This window comes from Colius striatus, chromosome 10, assembly GCF_028858725.1.
Source record: "Colius striatus isolate bColStr4 chromosome 10, bColStr4.1.hap1, whole genome shotgun sequence".
NCBI classification, from domain to species: domain Eukaryota; kingdom Metazoa; phylum Chordata; class Aves; order Coliiformes; family Coliidae; genus Colius; species Colius striatus.
In genome coordinates, this window is record NC_084768.1 from 21226360 (window position 1) to 21249488 (window position 23129).

A 23129-nucleotide genomic window follows, 5' to 3' on the forward strand; every position below is an offset into this window, starting at 1 on the left:
ATAATGTCTAATTTTCTGTCCACATCAAAAATTCCTTTTAATATGAAAATTAAGGTTAGCAAAAAGGCATTTGATAATAGAAACAGTCTGAAGGAAAAGGATCATGGGGATGTGGTCCAATTTAGTCTAATGCTGAAAAGATTCAACCCAGGAGCTGGGTGGAGAACAGGGGTGTGCAGCTAAGCAGACATGGGAAACAACAGTCTAGCAGGAATTCAGGGAAAGCTGCAGGGAATGAAGGCAGAGATCAAGGAGTGAAGTAAAAATATCTGTAAGGGTGAGAAACTTGAACCTGATGCAATGGGAGATAGGGACTCCCACATGCCAGTGGCATGATCAAGATAAGGGCAGAAATGGATGGATTTAAGTGCCCTATCACCTCTTAATTGCCCTTTCCTGTGTGGTTCTTGTGCCTCGTTTCCTCAGAACAGACAGTAGCCATTCACTTCACCTCAGTGCTACTGTGGGTTAGAGTCTGAAGGAAGAATAGATGGTTGCAGTCTGGAGTTCTGATATTCCAAAAAACTGCAGGCAGCTGTTTGGAAAGGGTGTCAAGTAGTCCATCTGAGTTGATGGTGACATATTATGTGAAGGTGAGCTTTGAAGGTGACAGTGCCTGAACTCTCAGTGGCCTCTCATTCGTGCCTCCCTCGGCACGTGCCTAAGCCATGTGTAGGAGTTGTCGCTGCAGAGCATGGACTTTATTCTCTGATTCCTGACTGAGTTTCAGTGCTGTAGCATTGTAATTTACTGCATTGGGTTTGTTAGCACTGTGCAGTCTCACCTAAAGAGTTGTTTCATCTGCACTCTGACTGTATTTTGCAAATGAGTACTGTAGAAAAGAGTGGCATAATTCATCCCAACAGTGACACCTCTCTAAATTGTTGTAAATCATTTACTGTGTGCTGACAGAGCATCTAATTCACCTTGCTTCTTGACTTCATACAAGTTTGTTTCCTTTGACACTCCTTTCAATTTACTTGACCTGCATTTGGAAATTAGTCTTGGAGAAGGAGAGCCTGTAATTTCCACTTCCTTGTGATCTCCTCATTGTGTACATCTCCATTTGGACTCAAAGAGAAACTGGTATCTGTGGCAGCTTGACTGAGAGAACTTGCAACGGGGATGCGTTTGCCTGTTGGAGACCTTTGCCTGGTGCAAGGCCATGTGTTATGTTTCATTCCTGGTGCCCCAGTAGCTCTTGAGCTGCTCCATGCCAGAGGGACCAGAGTGTGAGAGCAGTGAGATGGAGTCAGCTGCCATGCCCCCAACTTGCCCCTCATCCCTTGGTTTGGAAACACATCAGGTTTACCATCAATCATTCCTAACAGGTCTGAAAAGTCAACAGAGCGGAGTCTTGGTGGTGGGACTTGGGCATGAGCTCTGATTCTGGCCTTGCTCAGGAAGGTATTGTGCTAGTGTGGAACAAACTGTCTTGACAAACCATATAAACAACTGAGAGGAAATGAAAAAAATAGGCTGCTCAAGATAGGAAAACAAACCAGTACATAAGATTTTTGAACCAAGTGGCAGCTTTGCTCAGCCCAGCTCTGTTCTATTTTCACTTAGTGGCTTTTATGCTTGCTTTTCTAGACTGTTTCTAGGCTCCGAGGTGATCACCCCTAGTACACCTAGCAAAGAAGAACCCAAATCTTCTACTCCAGTTGGGAGTTCTGGTGAAAGCACAGACTCAGCCAGCGTCTCATCCTGTGAGTTTAATCACTCTGAATCTGAAGACGTCTGCATCAGTCCCATTGGCACGCCAGACAACACTCAGAAGAAGGTACGGCCTGGGCCTTGTCAGTATAAACAGCCTGTGAGAGATTGTCAACACTGCAGACAGGCTGTAGATGCTCACTAAAGCCTATTGATCATGACTAGAATTATTGCTTTAGTGGAAGGGAGAGACTCTAGAAAGAAATGAGCAAAAATCGATGCAGTCCAGTCAGGATTTTTGCACAATCCCTGATGTGTTGCTGATACACAAGGCAGACTGAAGATCTCTTTCCCTGGAATGACATTTTCTTGTGGGTCCCTGGCAGCAGTTTTGGTTTAGATGAGGCCTTGGAGAAGCATGAGGTTAATTTTTGGTCCCTCATCATGCTAGGCAGGCTCGCAGCATTAATAACTTTGAGCCTGTGGGAAATGGAGTGAGGAGCCTCACACTTGCTCATGGCATGTGGCAGCGTGACATTAGCAGAGGCACAGGGGATTTATAAAGCCCCCATGAACAAAACAAGTGAAATGGGAGATGGGATCAGCTGAAGAGGAGTAGGATCAATAGCTAGTCATTTCTTCTTTGAGTATCTTAGGTTAGATGAGTTATTCTGCTGTTAGCAGCCTACTGTGGTGTTCATCATGCTCAGTCAGCTGTAGCTGGAAAAGGAAGTTTGACTTCAGCTCACCAAGGAAAGCCCAGCTGCAGTGAAGTGGGACTGCACTCTGGGAGAGGTGTTTTTATGGGTGGGAAAATGTGTGTGCCTCAGTAACAGCCTAATCCTGGGAAAGGCAGAGCAGCTGCAGCTGGCCAAGTGAGAGGCAGGTAAAGGCTGGAGCTCACCAGGGGTTTGGCCTCCCGTGAGCTCCCTGCTGCCAGGATGCACCCAGTGCCTGGGCTCGGTGTAACCTGCTGGGTAGGTGGGAGCGGTTGCTGCTGCCGCTCCTGCCCAGCAGCTCCCTCTCAGCACCTGCAGCCAGCATCTGCCTCGCACCAGCGTGCCGGGAAATCCCTCCTGTGGCAGAGGAGACAGAGCCCTGCAGCCTGTAGCACAGGCTGAGGCTGGGAGCGCTGGTGCTGAGAGCAGACAGGCCGTGTGTGCTGTCACCATCCAGAGCGAGGGGCTGCATGGAGAACCAGGCAGCACAGGGGCTCTGGGGTGAACCACAGGCTCATTTTCCCTACCAATTCTTCCCTTTTGAACTAAATTGCAGCTGTATTGTGGAAGCCCTTTGCAGGGATGTTTTTTAAGGAGTGTCACATTGGGGTTTAGCTTATGGATGTTTTAAACTAAATCATACTAAATGCTCTTAAACCAAATGAAACACGATGTCCCAGACACTGTCATCCATCAGTCATTTGAAGTGTTGAGCTGGAGCACTGGTTAAGGGGGTTGTTTTAGTTGGAGAGGGAACATCACCTCGGCAGGTTTTGAGCAAGGCAGACGGACGGAAGGGCAAAGCCCCGGGCAGCAGGAGGAACGGGGCAGCCGTTTGCAGCGGAGCAGAGGCGCGTGTGGCATCTGTGGCACCGGGCTCTGGCACATGTGGCGTCTGTGGCGCCGGGCTCTGCCTGGGCTCTGCCCGGGCTCTGGCTCTGGTCACGGCCGCGGCACCGTGCTGTGCCTGGGCTCTGCCCGGGCTCTGGCTCTGGTCACGGCCGCGGCGCCGTGCTGTGCCCGGGCTCTGCCCGGGCTCTGGCTCTGGTGACGGCCGCGGCGCCGTGCTGTGCCCGGGCTCTGCCCGGGCTCTGGCTCTGGTGACGGCCGCGGCGCCGTGCTGTGCCTGGGCTCTGCCCGGGCTCTGGCTCTGGTGACGGCCGCGGCGCCGTGCTGTGCCCGGGCTCTGCCCGGGCTCTGGCTCTGGTGACGGCCGCGGCGCCGTGCTGTGCCCGGGCTCTGCCCGGGCTCTGGCTCTGGTGACGGCCGCGGCGCCGTGCTGTGCCTGGGCTCTGCCCGGGCTCTGGCTCTGGTGACGGCCGCGGCGCCGTGCTGTGCCTGGGCTCTGCCCGGGCTCTGGCTCTGGCCACGGCCGCGGCGCCGTGCTGTGCCTGGGCCCGCCCGCAGCCCGGGGTCGCTGTCCGCAGCTGCTGCCCCCTGCTGGCGCGGCCTGCGCCGGCGGCCTTGGCGTGCACACGGTGCCCTGAACCCGGCGCAGTTGACATGTCGGGAGCTGAGGAATCCCCCCGCCAGCCCGCGGGCCGGAGCGCAGATGGCTGCGGTTCTGTAGAGGCCTTCTGCTTTCTCAAGGGCTTCCTCCAGAATCCCCCACGCAGACGTGCATAATGTCTGGTTTATGATGGTGGTTTTCTTTCTGTTGTGTAGCTCTCGGAATCCTCCTCCTCTTCCTCCTCCTGCTTCTCCACCACTCATTCTATGGACACATCTTCCTCGGGGATGTCATCTCTAACTTTATCCCCTCCCTTGCTGCCCTCCAACGAGTGCTCCATCACCATGACATCCGCTACCTCAAAAGCACTGCCTCCTGTTTACAACCAGCAGAACAAAGACACCTGCATCATCCGCATCAGCATAGAAGACAACAACGGCAACATGTACAAGAGCATCCTGGTGAGTAGTCTGGAACAGCAAACTGCTGTCAGCATCCAGTAAGACTTAAACAAATGATGCTTTTTGTTCTGAAAACGCCTGTTACTGGAGCCCACTGGCCAAACCTGCCTTGGGAAGGGAAAATGCCAAATCTTACCGTGCCAAACTTGTGGAGCTTCATATGAGTGAGAGGCTTGAACACAGCATCTTTGTGAAAGTTTCTTTTCTTGAAATCCGAGCTGTTATTTTATAAAAAAGTGAAGCGTTCTGATCAAGTTCAGGCTCTGCTGCCTCGGACCTTCTGCTAGCACTATCTGCTTTTGCTCTAGCTCAGAATTTGCTTGTGAGTTTTGACACAAAATGCCCCATGCCGAGTTTTTCCTGGAGAAGCTTTCCCTGGGAGCTGCCTTCTGGAAACAGAGAGCTGTACACGAGGAGGCTCATGAGCCCTTTAGTTATGCAGCTTCTCTGTGGTGAAGGTTCCAGACCAGCAGGAACCAGTGTTCAGGAGTTTCCCTCGATGCTGTTTCCACTGAGGGATTCTGGCAGGGGTGGGCCACGGGCCAAGGGAAAGAGTGCATGGGGCCTGGGAGCTACCTTGTGATTTTAGTGGTCTGACCTCCCCAAATTGCAAAGAGCTGATCCCCAAGGGCCTGACTAATTTGGTGTCTGGTGAGACAAATCTTCCTTTCGCCTGCATCAGGCTGTAGAGGAAGCCATGTGTCTGCTCTGGATGCACAGCACCTCCACAGCAGACAAAAAGCCAGTTACAAAGCCCAAAATCTTTGCAGTGTGTCAAAGAAAGTATTTAGCACAGGAGACTGCAGATTAACTGATGTCTGCAAACAACAGATGGGGCGGTTATTTATGTGTCCTTTTGTGGCTGGTGAGAACAATGTTCCATCTCTCAAAGTGTTTGCTCAGGAGAGCAGATGCTGGGATTTACTGCTGTCTCTTACAGTACACTGTCTTCTTGAACTAAACCCACCCCCCACTCCCCAAATATTCCAGCCCCCACTGTTCAGTATCTTGCAGTATCTTACCTATTGCTTCAGTACTTGACTCATCATATTTTCTCCATTCTCTGCAATCTTTTCCAAGCTCAAGTGCTCTGCAGAAGGGGAAGCCTTTGCTAATTATCAAATCATTATGTGGAGTGAATAAGTGGACTCTGTCATTGCAACTCTCTTTCCAGCTAACCAGCCAAGACAAAGCTCCTGCTGTCATCCAGAGAGCTATGTTGAAGCACAACCTGGAATCTGATGCAGCTGAGGATTATGAGCTGGTACAGGTCATCTCTGAGAACAAAGGTAGGGGAGAAAAACTGCTGCTGCTTGAGAAGTTTTGCTGCATTTTGAAGGAGTAAAATTTGAAGCAATGTTAGAGATGCCATGGGCATGTTGTCACAGCCACCAGTGAGAGTAACCCCCCTCAATAAGCCATGTGCAGGGCTGAGTTCTTGCAGGGGGGATTGGGCAGGGGAGGTAAGTCCCCTTTGTATCCCCCTGCAGTGCCCAAAGAGCAGCTGCCTGGGCCCAGGGCTGGGGGGCAGAGCATGACTCCCCAGGGAAAGGGAGGCCTGGATCCTATTGCTGTCAGGGGGCCCTGCAGACAGAGCTTTTGGCATAGCCTCGCCTCTTGGAGTGGCTGCCAGGGCCTCCATCTCCTCTACTCTGCCCCCCTGCTCCTTTTCTGTGGGGCAGCAGCTGTGGGTGCCACCCAACGCTGCTCAGCCCAACAAGGACAGGGCCCAGCACTGCCTGCACCTGCTCTGCCTGGGCACCCAGCCCCAATTCTCTCCTGGCTTCCCTCTGCTACTTGTAACCCTGCGAAGTAACACATGCTCGGGTGCCTCTTTTTGCAGAGCTGGTGATCCCGGCCAACGCCAACGTCTTCTATGCCATGAACAGCCACGTGAACTTCGATTTCATCCTGCGGAAAAAAGCTTCAGTGAAGGAGCAGGTGACAATGAGGAGCCGCTGCAGCCTGACGCTGCCCAGAACTGCCAAACGTGGCTGCTGGAGCAACAGGCACAGCAAAACCGCCCTGTGAGGGGCAGCCGTGGGCAGCGCGGGCTGGGAGCTGCACCTCCGCTACCATCCAGTGTTACAGCAGGTGAATGTGTCAGTATTCAACTGGGAGAATATTTGAGGCTGCAGTGCAAGGTGAGCAGTGGGTAGACCTTGGGCCAGAGGGTCTCTACTCCCTTGATGCAGGATATGGACAGGTGGACACAGACTTTGGAGACAGCTGGGACTGGAACTTGTCTGTTTTGCACATTGGCTGAAGAAGGCGAGCGCCCCGGGTAGAGGGGAAAAGGGGATGGCGACGTCTGTCTTAACACCACACAAGCCAACTCGTTTTTGTGAGAAAACAGTTTCCTTTGTGCCAGTATTACACAGAAGAAGGTCTAAATTTATTTTTATAAAACTGGAGAAGAAGAGCTGTGGAATCCAAGGCTGCTGCCTCCAGCACGGGGCGGGTACGGCCCCACAGTGCTCAGGCGGCGCAAGCTGCACGCGTGGGCACTGCGGTCACACAGCTGGCAACCTTCTTTTTGCACTTGTTCATTGCCAGAAAATTACCTGTTTTGGATTTCTCGTTTTTTTTTTGGCCTCCAAAGAACTTTAGAAGAATGGACTGCACTTGCTTTCAGATGAATGTCACGGTTTGCACATGAACAGAGCAAACACTACTTCTCTAGACTTAGGTCGTGTCTTAATGCCACTCCTGGGTGGTTTTCCTTCTCCTTTGCTAACCCTTGGAGCAGAAATCAATGCCTTTTGCGTGTACTCTGGAATGACTGATGTACCTCTTTGTCATGTGCAATCACTTTTCAGGAGCAGAACTTCTAACTCACATTTTCATTAATGAGGGGCAACTACACGAGCTTTTATTTTCGGAGTGGGTGTGGAGAGGAGAGAGCCAGGTTTTACACATTACCCCAACCCACCAGAGATCTTATACACTTGTAGCATTGTTATATATGTCTATTAAATGAATTTCCTGACAGGGTACAGCCTTTCAGCTGGACTAAAGGATTCAGCTGGAATAAAGAATTTAATAATCTGTTCTTTGTGAAGTTTTTAAATGTTAAAAGAAAGGAGAGTTAGAGATTTTATTTTAAAAAGCCATAAAAGAGACATTGGATTGTAAACAGCCATTACTGAAAGGGCTGTCTTGGAGATAGGTTAGTAGCAGTTAAAAAAAGCCTTAAGACTATATCTTATCCACGTCTGGGCCTTTTATCCCCCCAGTTCTGTAGCACTAATTTTCACAGCTGGGCTCAGATTGCATTAACGACCGGTGATAAATGTGCCATGCAAACCAGGGTGGGTTGTACTATGGTTTTACACAGATTTATCACCTCTGTTTACAAGTAGCAGCAAGTAGGTCCTACATTAGTTAAAAACTCCACTTGCAGTTTCATTGTGAGGGTGAAGGCTGTGAGTTTGTAACTGAGCCTCAACCTTTGCCCAAAGTTAGGGCAAGATTACAAGAAGTTCAGTTTTCGTTGCATTTCAGCGTAAGCGTTCATTGGTGTCTGTGTGGGAGCAGCTGTTGTAGTGTTCACTCAGAGGTTGTATGTCTGGATTAAGCTGAAAGGTGAATGTTCTTGATTTTTAAAAGGTTATATATGAAATAGATTTTTTTAATTGCTTCTCTGTAATCTTTCTACCATAAGTATATAAACTTTTTTTCCACTAATATTTGCCTGGAGTTAATCTACTTCCTACTGTTAGACTTTATTACTGTGAGTTGTGGGGTTTTTACATCTCACACCTTTCTCCCTCACTTTTACTGTTTCAGCTGTTCTCAGCTTCTTCCAGCTCCCTCAACTCTCCTTCCCAGCCACCCAGAGCTTTCAGTTTAATGATTTCTGTTGCAACTAATGGGGTAACTTATACACAAATTTTATAACTTCTTCATGAAATCATTCTCTTGGGCCACTAAATGAGTTCTGCAACAAGTTAATAGAAAAAAAAAATGCAATTGCTTTGTGTGTTCCCATCTTTTCCCCATGGTAGCCATCATGGCATTCTTTCCTCCTGGCTCATTGGGTTTTTCCCTGTCCCTGCACACAATACAAAGTTTGGAGCCTCAGCTGCTGCTCCTACCTTTGAGCTCCTGCAGCTGACCAGCCAGTTCACAAGTCACACCAGCACTGGGGGATATTGCCACAGCTGCCAAAGTCACACTGTGAGGCCCTGAACTGTGGCAGCTGCACTTGTCCCTAAAGAGCCTCTCATCTTACAACAGCAAAGGCAAAAGAAAGAGAATTTAAGTTGCAATTTTCTTTTTCCACCACTGCACTCCAGAGGGAGAGAAAACACCTCCTCCCCGCTCCCTTACTCCATTTCCTCCACTATCAAACCCATCGATTGGTGAACCAGGCATTTCCTACTGTCATAGTGAGGGTACAACACCACTTTGTTAAACAAAAGCCAGAGTTCTTAGGTTACAAGCAGACAATCAGTTTCGGCTCTGTCACCATCACCTTCCCTGTGCAGAAGCTGCCTCTTAGCTGGCTGGCTGCTGACCCTGTGGAAGCTGCTCTGGGCTCACACGGGTCTGTCACCACACGTGCTGGGGCAGCTGCTGTGGGTGCTTATTCCCTCATTCTGGGGCTGAGCTCAGATTCTCCACAGAACAGTAACAATCTCCATGCTGAAAGGAGGAAAAGTGTGTGTAGGGGGGGAAGCAGCTCTCTGGTTCATGAATCCCAGAATGGTGGGGGTTAGATGGGACCTCTGGAGATCATTCAGCTCAACCCCCTGCTAAAGCAGGTTCCCCTTGATTGGGTCACACAGGAACACATCCAGGTGGGTTTGGAAACCTCCAAGAGAAGGAGACTTCACACCTTCCTTGGGCAGCCTGTGCCAGGGCTCCCTCACCTGCACAGCAAAGTAGTTTTTCCACATGTTCCAGTGGAACTTCCTGTGTTCCAGCTTGTGCCTGTTACCCCTTGTCCTGTCACTCAGGCAGGACAGCAGTGTGGCAAATTCTTACTTACCCCTTGTTAAGTTCTGCTAATGGAAAATCATTTTCATAGAATCTTTAGAGGTCCCTTCCAACCCACACCATTCTGGGATTCTTTGATGCTGTGAGGGGATACACAGTGGTGATTGTATGTGTGATCATAAATGAGCTTTTACATGGAGAAGCAGCACTGTATCAGATGAGCGACAGGAGACCACGCCAAAGGGAATTACCTGCTCAGCACTGGCTCCTCCCTGTTGTGCCACTCCGCTGCACATGACAGTACCTGTGCAATGCCCCACAGGATGCTGGCTGCTTCATTTCACAGACACCTTGCTTCTGAAGGCCACACCAAGCTTCTTGCCAACATCTCTGAGACTGCCGTGCTTAACAGTGCTTCCCCCTTGTAAAGCAAGAGGAGGAGGCAAGAGGGCTCATCAGGGAAGAGCAGGCCCGGCTGTACACAGTACCTGCAGCAGCCTCATGCCCCACACTCACCCTGTCACAGGTGCCTGCTGCAGCCCACACATTGGAAGGAATGTGGCCTCCAGGCAGCAGCTGCACAACAGGCACAGAGATACAGCCAGGGACTCCACGGGGAGAGTGACATGGCTGAGAAACTCTGGAGCTGGCCCTCCCTGGCCAGGGCTACTCCCACCCAAGGAAGAATGCACACAGCTGCTCATCTTGCACCAGGTTCTATGTATTATCAGACCAGCTGACGGGCAATAACATGGCTTCTTGAGCAGAAAGCACAACATTGATCAGCAATTATTAAAAACAAACAAATTCAAAAATACCCAGCCAACCCAAGCCAGCCACACACACTGAGCTGCACAGACCTCCCAGCAGCTGAGGCACTGCATGGCTCAGCCAGGAGGGCACCCTCCTGCTGCCACAGCGGCCCATTGCTTGAGCTCTGTGCCAGCTGACCCTACACGCTGTAGGCCACGATCACCCGGCTTCTGAGCAACGTCAAAAAACCAACAAACCCAAACACCATACTGTGCTGGCATGAGCCAACAGCAAGTACATCAGAACTCACCCACAGTGAATAACAACAACAACAAGAAACACAAGTTTGCTCCTCACGTGAAAAAAGATCTCAAGGCAAGTTGCCTTTCCGTCCTGGAACCCGCAGTTCTATCGAGGAGGCACGAACAGCACCGCTGAGAACACTCACAGCTCTGAGGTTCTTTTGTTTCTGTAAAGGCAGGGTCAAGCAGTTCATAACCTACCTGTTTGAATTTAAAGTTCCTAGAAGGCCCACACTTGGGTTTCTGGCCTAATTAAATAGGCTTTGTTTTCCTGAAGGAATAAATTGAGGCAGGGGGTGAAGCAGGACACGACACAGACTAACTCCACTGCCTGTATTCCTTCAGGCAGTGCAGAGACAAATGAAATCAGCCCCCTTCCCATTCTCTGCTAGCTTCCAAGATTTCAGGCATGCCAAACATCAGCTCTGGATGGGGAGGCCTGTTTCGATGGGACCTGGCAAGTTTTGAAACATGCCAGGGGAAGGCAGGAATGCTTTTCCATACAAGTGTGAGGAGGGAGAAGGCACGGCAGAGGAGCGCTGCTCCAGCACACTCAACATTTCTAGCAACCACCTTGATTCTGACAGGGATCCCTTTGAAAAACAAACCCAAAGAACCCAACTGCTTGCCTGCAGTTCCTCTCAGTGAGCAGGGTTATAAAAGCCTACAAACCTACAAGGAGAAACAGATACCCAGCCCGGTTACAGCTATCCAGAAAGGTATTAACATTTGTACACCTCTATATATTAATCTTTATAAATAGAGTATTCTACACGAGGAACTGTAGAAAGACGTCGTTCATGGTTGGGTTTTTACAAAAGCCTGTGAGGGCTTTTGTTCAGATCTCAGCCTTCTTTCTGCCAGTCTGGAACACTTCTTTTTCCTCCTCCATCTCCCACCCGGTCCTAAGCGGCCTGGTTAGCTGTCAGGTCCAACCTCTGCGCTTTGCCCTTTGGAGAAGTGGGGAGGAAACCACAAGAATAGCTGCTCTACAACTTTCAAGGGTGAAAAGCTGAAGTGTGTGAGGCAGGTTCAGCTGTCAGGGTCCCGGGGAAGCGGGCAGTCATAGCTCATCCCTGGAGGCCGGGGCGTTGAGGGACGACTGGGAGGGCAGGGCGTCCTTGTTCTGGGCGTCACTGTGGATCGTGCCCTGCTGCCGGGATTTCCATGAGTGTGTTCTGTCCCAGTCCGTTGACACGGTCTCGTTGTCCCAGATTGTAGAGGTCTCTGTGTCACTGAGGTAGCCTGGCTGCCCTGTGTAGTGGGTGGGGTAAACAAGCAGGGGTTCTGCTGAAAAGGCCTTCAAGTCTCTGGACTCGTAGTACTCCATGTACTTTGCACTAAAGAAGAGAGAAAAATTATCAGTAACAGAGTGAACATTCATCAGTGCCACTGCTGGTAAGTGTGACATACAACTCACCTAGCAAACAGCTCCCAGGGAGTGGAGGTAGTTGCTGGGGTAGAATCTGATTCTCTACAATCAGAACCACACACACACAACCCAGACAACCAAATCCTCTATTACCAGAGATAGCCAAGTGTCTCAGAACCAGCCCACAAGCCCTGTACCAGGTAGGGACAAGAACCCTTCCGCAGCAGGTCTGTCACTTCCTTTGACCTGTGTCAGGAGCTCTGCTTCAGATGACCAAAAAGCATGAGGAGTAGCCCTGTCACCCACCCAGCAAGGCTCCAGAAATAAGACACACCAATATGACCTGTAAGGCCACATCTGCAGCATTGTGTCCAGTTCTGGGCTCCCCAGTTCAAAAGAGACAGAGAACTGCTGGAGAGAGTCCAGTGAAGTGCTACAAAGATGATGAGGGGACTGGAATATTTATCTTTTAAAACCTGGGGCTGTTTAGGCTGGAGAAGAGTGAGAAGAGACTTGATCGGTGCTTATAAATACCTACAAGGTGAGTGTCAAGAGGATGGGGCCAGTCTTTTTCCTCTGGTGCCCAGTGGCAGGACAAGGGGTAACGGGCTCAAGCTGGAACACAGAAGTTCCACTGGAACATGAGGAGAAACATCTTTCTTGCGAGAGTGAGGGAGCCCTGGCACAGGCTGCCCAGGGAGGGTGTGGAGGCTCCTTTTCTGGAGGTTTGGAAACCTGAACTCATTCCTGTGCCACCTGATCAAGATGAACCTGCTGTAGCAGGGGGCTGGGACTGGATAATCTCGAGAGGTCCCTTCCAACCTCCACCATTCTGTGACCTGGCTTCAGATCATTCAGCAAGACCCATCTGACCAAGGAACACAGGCATCCTACTTACACTGGGTGCTTGTTGTACATGACGGGCAGAAATTCATCTACAGGCAGCATCTTGCTGAAAGGCTCCGCTCCGATGAGTTTCTGAGCCCCTTGGAAAGAGATGGCATAGCCCAGTGTCCAGTAGGAGTAATCAGCTTCCACCAGGTTCATGACATTGGGAACTGCTTTCTCAGGCTCCTGCACCTGCATCCTTTTCCGGCCAATGTAGCTTAAAGGGTGAAAAGACCAAGCCAGTTGGAACCAAAGTGACTCTACAGCAATTAGGACCACACAACTGTTCACGTCACCCAGGAAAGGGCAAAGAGTCAATCCAAGAAGCAATCCCAGCATAAGCTCACAGATTTCTATCCTGCATCACTCCCCAGCTTCCATGTCCAACCCAGAGGGTGGTAGAGCTGTGAGAGGCTTCATAAGAGAGCTAAGATGTCACAGGCCAAGGCTCAGGGCTGAGCTGTGTCAGTTCCTCTACCAAAGAGGCATCTCCAAAGACTGTGGGATCATCCAACACTGCCTACAAAGGGAGGGACGGTGCCCAGCAGGCACTCCAGCAGCAGCCTGCCCCAGGAGGCAGATCTCTCCTGATGAGAAGAGTCACTGCAAAGTCTCTGTCACCTTTCCCTGCACTCCAGCATCAACCTGCATCCCTGTCATGACAGAGCAGGTGCTGGTAACCTCCCCTGTGGCCCTGCGAGTTCCCAGATGGCTGAGGGCCAGTTACTTACATAAGCTCCCAGTCTAACTGGGCTTGTTCAATGTCATCCATCAGCTTCATCAGCTTCCTTTTAAACTGGTGTTCAAAGCGCACATCATCCTCAATAACAAGCGTCTTCTCCAGTTCTCTGTTCACCACCTGAAACAGGAGGGTTCAGAAGTGACCATGGTAGCCTGAAATTGCTGGGGGTCATCCTGACCTGGCACTGCCTTCTGGACAACACAGGTGGGAGGCAGGAGAAGCCTTCCTCATTCACAGCTCATCTGGGAGAGGTGGCAGGAGCCAGTGTCAACAGTCCCAAAAATATTCCATGGCTCTGAGCATCTGCATCGAGGAAAATCCTCCATCTGAAGTTACACCATCTGGAACCCATGAGCTACCAGCTAGCATGGCCACAACAATGACCTCCTCATTGCTGGGGTTCTCATCCTTGGAGACAGGGACAAGGGTTACTGATGGGCTTGGCAGTGTGAGGTCAGTGGTTGACCTTAATGATCTTAAAAGGTCTTTTCCAACCAAAATGATTCTGTGATTCTATAAGTGACCTTTGATGCCAAGGCTGCTTTGTTGGAAGAAAGTGTTCTTGAAGTCTGGGAAGGAGGACATCTAGCATATCCAAAGTCTGGCCCTGACAACATGGAGAACACACAGGCAAAGGCAACGTGAGACCCTGTGTGCAGGGTCCAACTGATGACAACTGAGAAGCCTTAAGCCCAAAAGCAGAGCCTGACTTCAGTGCCTTCAGCCCTTCTGCTGGCTCCAGGCTGTTGGGATCAATGCCCTGCCGTGCTGAGGTGCTGCAGCCCACACCTCTGACAGCAGCTCTGCATTTGGGCAGCCCCTGTCATTGCCCAGTCATCTTGTAGTACCGTGTCCTCTCCCCTGCCTCCACCATACCTTACTTGAAATAATCCCTCCTGTTGATGTCAGGCTGTGTAACTCCAACATCTCTGACCAGCACAGCCCAGATCTTCTCAAGCATTACTCCCCAGGTGACTAGGAAAAGATGGAAGCTACAGTTTTTACCACCTAAACAAAACCTCTTATCTCATGTAACAGAAGTCCCTACTGTTCAGAATATTTATGATATGCTGACTCAGAAAAGCCAGCAGAGGTACTGGAACTTGCTTCAGTCCAGATGCAGAACAAGGGAGAAAATGAGTAGTTTTTTAAACTCTATTTGTTCTTTAAACCCTTTAAAACCAGTTGGGCTGGGTGATCTGTAGAGGTCCTTTCCAAACCCCTCCATTCTGTGATTCTGTGATGCTTTGCCTTATGATTGGCTGTGCGTGGGCACAGGCCCACAGCACCTTCCTGCAGTGGCACCCACACACTCCCCCAAACTCCACACCTCCTTCCAGATGTAGTAGTGGCTGAGGAAGCAGCCAATCTCTCCTCTGGTTAGTGGCCTGGAGGAATATGGGTCCCGGTAACCTGGGAGCATATCGATGCTGAGAGCTTTGAGCTGACTTGTGTTGAGCGTCCTGGGAAAGACAGAACATCACAATTTAAAACCAAAATACATTTAAGTCAGACAGAGACATGACATGGGAGATGCTGTTCAGAGAAAAGCCATATCTCAACAAATTCTACACTTGTTTTGCTCAAAAGCCTGGAGAAAAATGAACTGCTTGTTTTACATTTGTACATCAAGCTGACATCACACCCTGAAAGCTCTGCCAATGACTTCTTGTGGGACCATTGACTTGTCAGGGGCTTGCCTTAGATTATTTCTTTAAGAGGTCTTGATGTGTACCTCAATCTCAAAGGCCACTAGATGGCATGTGGGTTCCTATATTCTGAGGCCTTTTTGCAACTTCCAGATCAAAAATGTCTGCCTTGATTTCTCCTTAGAAAAAGGTCTTAACAGGCCTTATAGTAAGCTTGGAAAGGGCTGTGTGAGGGTTAACACTGTATCAGAACAACACTGTAGCACTAGGCTGGGCAGTCTTCCCAGCAGATAACTGTTCTCCACCACTTGTGCTGCTGACTCCCCTCAACTGGGCAAGTGTTGCACTTCACAGAAATCAGGAGGAATTTAACCAGGTTTCCATCTTAGTCTTAGTCTGCTCTTGTTCTCTCCTGGAGACTGACTGAATGCAAAAGAAGAAAGAAACCCAAAACTGCCCCAAACAGATAAACAGGTAAATAAAAGTGACCTGCCCCTCTCCCCTCAGCCCACCCTTCCCCACCACAAGGGAGGTCAGGACATCCCAGGAGATGGTGTTAAGCCGTTACACATAAGCTGCTCGTAGCAAACACCAGCAACCCCGGCTCAAGCTCACTTTCCATCCACAGCCTCCACTATCTTGACTGCAATCTCCTGCTCCTGCAGCGTGCGCAGCATCCGATCCCGCCTGTCCTTCCGGCGCTTCAGGTTGATCATGAAAATCTGCCCAGAAGACAAAGAGATCAGCCTCCCAGCCTGGGAGTGAGGAAGGAGCTCTGATCTGCTCCTCTCTAGAAGTCTCACCAGAAAAGCAGCTCTTAGGAAAATACCAGGTGTGTTTTCATTTCAGGTTGCTTAGAACTTCTCACAAGACTTAGTTTGGGGTTGAAAGCTTAGAGGCTTGTTCTCTACCAACTACTTTTTATGGATGTTCCCAGGGTAAACTTGCTCTTTGAGGTGAGAGGAGACCAGTTACAGCCAAGTCTGTAATTTCTAAAGATACAGGATGATTTATATTAAGCACACAGTAACACAGCCATCTCCAGCCTCAGTCCCAGAGGAACACTGCCCCACATGTTTCTGCACAGCAGTGCCACTGCCTCTGTTTAAAGAAGATAAGGAATGTAAGGAAAAAACTATTTGACTGCTGAGGTGAGGGAGCCCTGGCACAGGCTGCCCAGGGAGGGTGTGGAGGCCCCTTCTCAGGAGGTTTCCAACCCCACCTGGGTGTGTTCCTGTGTGACCTGATTGAGGGGAACTTGCTTTAGCAGGGGGGTGGGCTGGATGGGCTCTAGAGATCCCTTCCAACCCCCACCCTTCTGTGATTCTGTGAGTTAGGATTATCAGGGGGATTGCCATCCATGTACCAGGACAAGGTAAAGAAAGGATTTCTGTAATTACTTTGGGCACTGAAAACCCACTGCTGGCCCTGTCAGGGCAGAAAACCTAGCAGAGAGCCAGGACTGGGAACAGAGATGTCTGGGCAGGGCTCCATCCAAGCCTTGAGGAGACAGACTCTCTGGTAGAGGGCAGAGGACTGAAACCCTCATTTGCAGGTAAATTGCAGAGGGTCAGGGAGATTTCTCAGTCCCAGGCAGACAAGTGCAGCCTTGTAACCTGTGAAGCAAGAACTCATCCCAGTAAGAAATGGATAAAATTCCAGGTCAGTACAACTGCAAAAATAATAAATTGGACTAATAAAGCTCAGCCACAAAGGGCAACATGGAAAAAAACCTGCAGCAGCTGTGTCCTAAACACAGACGCTCACACACATAGCCAAATCAGGTTCAGACTTTACAAGCCACATAAACAGATGCAGCAAAACACACCAAAACAAAGGCTCCCCTGATCACTGCAGCTCCCTCAGTGCTGGTGCCACTGCTGCCCTGGCAGCTGCTGCCTCTGGGAATAACACAGGCAGTTGCTGGCTCTGGGAACGACTCAGACACTAGTTAATAAAAGCACAATAGATTCTTCCCCAGCCTTCTCCCCTCCATGCCTGCTCTCTCCACAGCATGAGGCACTGGCACGAAAGGAATTCTTGCAGGGTCTTTGGGCATTACCAGTGTTAGCAACTATCTTTCTAGTTCATTTTGACTTAAGGCCATAGAAAAATGAGGCAACCAAGCAAGGCAGGGGGAGAGCTGCCACAATGAGGAGACAGCAAACATGGTTTTCATCACTCCTGGATGTACCTAGGTTGGGCTAGAGCCCAGCTGTGAGCTTGGCTTCCCCAGATGCTCCAAAGTCTCCAGTGTATGTGTCTTAGGTGAAAGCAATTGTTCCCTTCTGCCACTGGAAAGCAGGAGAGGTTTCCCAAATGTTTGATGGTCACAGAAAGGAAGGGCTGCTAAGCTGCCCTGCAGAATCAGATGTAGAGGGGACAGCACAAGAACTGGGCAGTTCTTGGGAATTCTTGAACCTGGCTTTCAGCCTCACTTTTGCCATCTCCTCCTGGCTGGATTAAAACATCCATACCACAAAGACAGCAAGCCCAAAGATTCCCTTGCATACAAACCTGCACTTCTGACCAGGGGTCTTGTGGCAGATACTAACTGCCCACAGACCTGACTGACCTCGTTTCACCACAGCAAATGCCAGAGGGAAGGAATGCTCCCCAAGCCCTTCTGCTTCCCTGAGCTCAGCAGCTCACCCCAAATAAGGATGTTTATTTTCTCCTTACAAAAAGTTTAAGTTCAAAAGATGAGTGATTAGGAAAGAGTTAACTATGTGGAAAGATAATCACTCCAAGGGAAGCAACTGGAAGCTAAGCTACAGGGAGAACTCAGGTCCTCTAAGTGACAAATAGGAAGACAAGACAATGGCAACAAAATAGGTTCCTTACTTCATCAAATCCCATCTTGTCAGGGTGTTTTGGAGGAACAGAGACATACTGAGAGGGTTCAATGGGAGGACGATCGACTGCAAGAGAGAAGAGACGCCAAGCTCATGTCCAAGCTGCATTTATACAATGGATCTGCGTGTGTTTTCATCACTGGGACATGAAGTCAGTGCAGGAGTGGGTGTAGCAGAAAGCATCCAAGTTGCAAAGCAGAAGCCAGCAGCCATGTGCCAGAGAGACCTCATGACAAAAGCGAGGTTCTGCAGCATCCTTTCCACATTACAGATGCATTTCTGCATTTCGTAAGGGGTTAAGTGAAGAGGTTTTGTGAGCAGGGCAATCATATCCCTAGGTAGAGAAGTGGGAAATTTACAACTGCATGTCAAAGCAGGATGAGAGCAGTCAGATCTGCATGCAGACTCTCAAGAAGAGAGTCTCTCTTCTGGGAGAAGAGCTGTACAAACAGTAACTTGGAGGGTTCTTATGGCAGGGCACAGCAACTTACTCATAGCTTCAATTAGCGTGTGCACAAAGTTCTCGGATTCCTCTTGCAGCGTCTGGTGGGATTTCAGGGGCATGGGAAGGAAACCGTAGTGTTCACGGTTGCAGATGAACATCTGGACTCCTAGGGATCACAGAAAACCAGAAATTAGTCAGGTCCTCTTACCAAATCTTCTTACCAGTGAGTTTTGCTGCTCTGTTGCTATGTAGCCACGATCAAACTTATGCCAGGACTTCAGTCACAAGTTCTGCTTCATAAACAAACAAGTCAAAAACATGACGGTGCCATTTTCTGTTTTATTTGGCTGGCACCAAGTAGCCTCTCCTGGGAAACCAATTTCTACTTGCTCCCTAACAGCAGGGGTTTTTGTTGCAGTTTTCTCCCAGGAGAGACTGGGAACACCCTCATGGCCCATAGAGAGGGTCTTTTTTGGCCTTTGCCTTTACGCCATGAAGACAATCCTACAGCAGAGGACAGAAGCCACCTTTAGCAAAAGCAGTACCTGATACAGCAGCACTACTGCAAATAACCAGGGAGCACCACAGAAACCTCATCCCCCAAACCCCACTGGCACTGCTCACGTCTGACAAGCCCTTCACAGACCCAGAGCCAAAAGCAGGAACAAGTTTTCATGCTCTGAGTGAGCCAGCCTCAAGCAATGCAATGGCTGACACAGGAGGCAAACGGGTTCCCACCTGCAGCTGTGCTGGAGAAGCAGCAGCGGCGGTCCCAGGACATGAAGCCTCTCTCCCTGCACAGATCCAGGGCTCAGCAACAGCTTCCAAATCACAGCTGAGAAAATGAGGATCAAAGGTGGGGGAAACACATAGGTTTCCAAGCTCAGAGTGAAGGGCAAAAGCATTTTCCCCCTTAAATGGGCAGGACTGCTCCTTGCAGCACAGGGAGGTTGCTTTTGTCACACACCTGGGAGGGGTGAGGTGGTTCCAATGGAAGGGAAGCAGTCCTAGCAGACACCTGCTCCTCTGCTCCCATGCTCACAGGGCAAAGGGGCCTCCAGGTCTACCAGAGCAGGCTAGGGGTGAAGGAAGCTTCTGTCTGAGCCTTGCAAGGATTCTCTGGCAGCTAATGGTAAATAGAGAATGACTCTTCCAGGGTGGAGGAGCCAAGTCTGATCCCCACACAACTGGCCAAATGCAGATCACCCAGGATCATGTGGCAAGGCCCAAGGCTTCAACATAACTGCAGGGTCTGTTGCTAGCCTAGCAAGGAATTCACTCTGGGGCTTGCAGTCAAGCATCTTTCTGCTGCTGTTTGCTTTAGCTAGAAAAGGAAGACATTTTCATCTGCCTGGACAAAAGATTTTGAAGAATACATCGAATAATTATCTTGGAAGTGCAAAGACTACCAACAAACATGGTCCTTTCCTCTCCAGGACTAGTTTTTAACTGTGCCCTGAAGATAGAGGAAAATCTTAGAGAGAGACACCAGCAAGGAAAACAAAGATGCCTTCAAACAGAGGTGAAAATGTGACACCCTTCTACTCAGCTTTTGCAACTGCTTGTTCTGGTGCTGAATCTGAAGGTGCAAAACAAAGAGAAGATGCAAAGTTTCTCTTCAAAGCAAGTGCCTTTGCAAGGGAGAGAACCACTCACTACTGAGCTTGTTCACAGGGAATGTCCCAGCACACTGTTCCCTCTGGACTGACCAGAGGGTTTACTTGTTATCACCTCTAACTGCAACAGCACTGAGCCTGACATCACATCAGGCACTGCACTCAAAAACAACATCCAGAGAAGCCAAGGCAAAGTATTTCCATTGTTTTTCCTTGAGCTCTGCTGAGGTCCTGTATTAACCACAATCTCAAAGCTGCCAGAACCCATGCAACTGGCCTAACAGATTTTAAAATTAATAACAATAAAAAAGCAAACCTGCTTTTCCTTTTCTTTCTTTAAAGGAAACAAGCATGACCACCCCCTTGCCTCTAGGAAATAAATGAAAAGCAGAAACTACTTGATGTGCTGATACTGTCATGTTAGTCCCCCTGATCCTTGGTATTCGTGGCAGAGCAGAATTGTCTGCATTAATGACCCTGGTGTTTCCACCATTTTCAAGTTCTGCAAGCAAATTGCTGGCTACATTGCTTGCCAGAACACATTCAGCTGTCAGCTACAATTTAGCTAATTGGCAGCATAAAAAGTACTACCTGCTGACATTAATGGATTTGGCACTGATCTGATCAACTAATCTTATCTGGCTCACTGATCTCAGTTCTTATCTTCAGCACAGTTAATCTGCAGAGTCTCATGTGAGTGTTCCTCTTCCTTCTGAGATAAAAGCTACTTTAGAACCAGAAAGGGACCTTAAAATGGGGAGGGGAATTTGCCCTCAGCTCTGTTCCTTTTGCTGTTCCTCAGCAAGATAAACCACTGCTCTAAGGGATAGAAAAGCTATAGATATTTGTATTATTAGCCTTTGTGAGGCAGTGACCAAGATTCACAGCCATGCCCTAAACCCAGGGCCATATTTAGGCAATCTAAATTTCCCCTATGTCTGTGTGACTAGATTTTCCTACTGGCTGGCTCTAAGCCCTCGGAGCCCCAGGCTGAAAGGAAGCTCAGGAGATGTGGCTGGCTATCTCACAAGTGCAAAGGGCTGTACAGAGTCCACCTTCTCCAATGAACACCCACAAGGAGTTTTGTTCTGAGTCAGCACTCCCACCACAGGCCATGTCCTCATGGTCTCTTTGGAGCATCACGAAACAGTTGCTTTGAGCAGTAGATTCACTGCTGAAAATTGATGGTTTGATCCAAGAGATGTTACTTGGCCTGGACAAAAGCCAACATCATTTGTAACTTCAGGAGAGCAGGTGCAATTACTCCAGAGAGCAGTTTACCTCAAAGTCCACACATTTTTCACATTTCTGAACTTGGATGTCATCCTTTTATCCTGGGTGGCAACACTTAGCCCAGGACACACACCAACAATCTAAATGGATCAGTGCGCCAGACTACTGAAGCAAAACCTTTCATGTCATGGGTCAGTCCTGGAAAAAAGCTAAAGTGTTCTAGGATGGAAGGAAAAAAAGGATAGATTTGAATCCTCAAAATATTTCTTAAACAGCTGGAGCTAATGCAATGCAGTCACCACACTTGTTGGATGCTCTATTTCTGGGAGAGCTGTCAGGGGAAACAAGTGGGGCAGGTAGATTTGAAGGAGCCCGCTTTACTTTCCAGACTTTAACCTCAATTATCCTCTGGAGCCAATATACCAATGTCCTGACTCTGAATGTCAGGGCCCCAAAGGCACTCTAAGTTCACATCTTACCTCTGCCTCCCAAGGGCTTTAATTTAAGCTCTTACTGCCTCTCCTCTCATTTGATGGCCTTCATCATCTTGTAGTTGAGTTTTAAAAAGTCCTGTTTAGTCTGCCAAGACAATGCCATCTTTTTCAGTGCTGTCAAGAACTCAAACCAGAAACATCCCTAAAAGGAAAGCTGCAAACAGCTGGTGGTTGCTGTGCTGCTCTGGAAATGGTGGGAAAGACAGGCTGGCATTTCTGCAGAAGGAACAGCCAACGACAAGCAGCTATACTTCTTCACTTTATCTCTGCTTGTCTATTCCCCAAGAACAGCCCTTTCCTCTCATCTTAACTTTTCTTCCTTTATAAACAGAAGACAGGTAATACTGATTGCTTGTGACTCAGAAGACCCATAAACAACTTCTCCCTTCTGATCCACCTCAGTGAACCTGCAAACCAGTTGTGAAGCTCTGAACAGAAGTGCATTTCATTGGTGCTACTGAGGTTTCATCAGTCCCTTTTTTCTTATAAAGCCCCAACCTTCCCCCTTTCCACCTCAGCAGAGCAAAGAACAATACAGAAGTCCACTACAACCACCTCCTTCCCAGCAGCTCCTTTCAGCTCTGACACTGCCAGATACAGTTCTGCCAGACAAGACTTTGCTGGGGGCAGAATACCCAGCAGATCCATTTCCCAAAAATAAATGGGACCAAACATCCTCACCAGCAGTGCAAAGAGCAGTAGCAGCAGCACTATCTGATTTTTCTGAGATACCCAGAGCTGTCTGCAAACAGCAACAACCATTCCAGATGCTGAGGTTGTGACTTGACCTGAAAGGATCCTTGTATTTCAGGTCTAACTGAAATCCCACTGGCTGGTAGAAGCTGATTTCAGTATCAGCTGGAGTAGTACACATTTTCTCTTCATCCGTGCCCCAAGGATCTCAAGGCAGCTCAGTACTTGACTCACTTCTCCCAAAATATCAATGATACAGTGTCAAGCATGCAGGGATTTTACTGCTAACACACCAGCTCTAACCTGCTCTTGCCTGCAAGAGATTTCCTCTCAGCACAGCCCAGGCTCCACATCATTCCCCTGAAAGTTGTTCTGATTCTGCTTTCAAAAAACACCCTCCCTCCCTCTCAGACGCTTCCTGCCGAGCCGCCGCAGAGCAAAGCCTCACGGACACTGTTGGTAAACAACCTGAGTTTTGTTTGCTACAAGGGTTGCTACATTCAAAATAAAGAGTCTCTTGTTCTCACCCTCTTCCTCATGGACCTCCTGGAAGTGGTGACTTCAGATACCTTACCCACAGACTTCAGAATAGCTTCCACTCTCACAGTATTCACCTGTGCTCACTACTGCCTCACTGTGACACAAATCAAGGGTGGATACCACACATTTTGTCTCTCAAACGCTATCCCTGTCCCAAGAACAGCTCCCGTGTCCTTTGAAGCTAGCTGTGATTCAAAACTGCATTGCCAGTCACTTGCTGCTGCCTATCCCTGTCCAGATCCAACAGAGGAAAGAGAACAAGGTCTTAACTCAGAGTAGAGGTCTGCATGTCTCCACTAGCGAATCCTTCCCAGCAAAGG

At 49.2% G+C, this 23129-nt stretch overlaps 2 protein-coding genes across 3 annotated transcripts in view; one reads left to right on the forward strand and one right to left on the reverse strand.

The window, feature by feature from the left end:
- Positions 1-8242, forward strand: part of RGL1 (ral guanine nucleotide dissociation stimulator like 1) — a 76688-nt gene extending 68446 nt beyond the window's left edge. For both annotated transcript variants that reach the window (XM_062003787.1, XM_062003786.1), the window contains exons 15-18: positions 1594-1783; positions 4041-4286; positions 5461-5575; positions 6130-8242. In XM_062003787.1, the coding sequence (XP_061859771.1) occupies positions 1594-1783; positions 4041-4286; positions 5461-5575; positions 6130-6317 (739 nt within the window). In that variant the 3' untranslated portion in view covers positions 6318-8242. The remainder of the gene's footprint in view (positions 1-1593; positions 1784-4040; positions 4287-5460; positions 5576-6129) is intronic.
- A 1685-nt stretch (positions 8243-9927) lies between these two features.
- The window catches only part of COLGALT2 (collagen beta(1-O)galactosyltransferase 2), a 48102-nt gene continuing 34900 nt past the window's right edge, over positions 9928-23129 (reverse strand). The window contains exons 6-12 of the mRNA XM_062003567.1: positions 18280-18399; positions 17778-17854; positions 15549-15655; positions 14615-14747; positions 13274-13401; positions 12553-12759; positions 9928-11622 (exon numbers count right to left, since the gene is read on the reverse strand). Of these exons, the coding sequence (XP_061859551.1) occupies positions 11346-11622; positions 12553-12759; positions 13274-13401; positions 14615-14747; positions 15549-15655; positions 17778-17854; positions 18280-18399 (1049 nt within the window). The 3' untranslated portion in view covers positions 9928-11345. The remainder of the gene's footprint in view (positions 11623-12552; positions 12760-13273; positions 13402-14614; positions 14748-15548; positions 15656-17777; positions 17855-18279; positions 18400-23129) is intronic.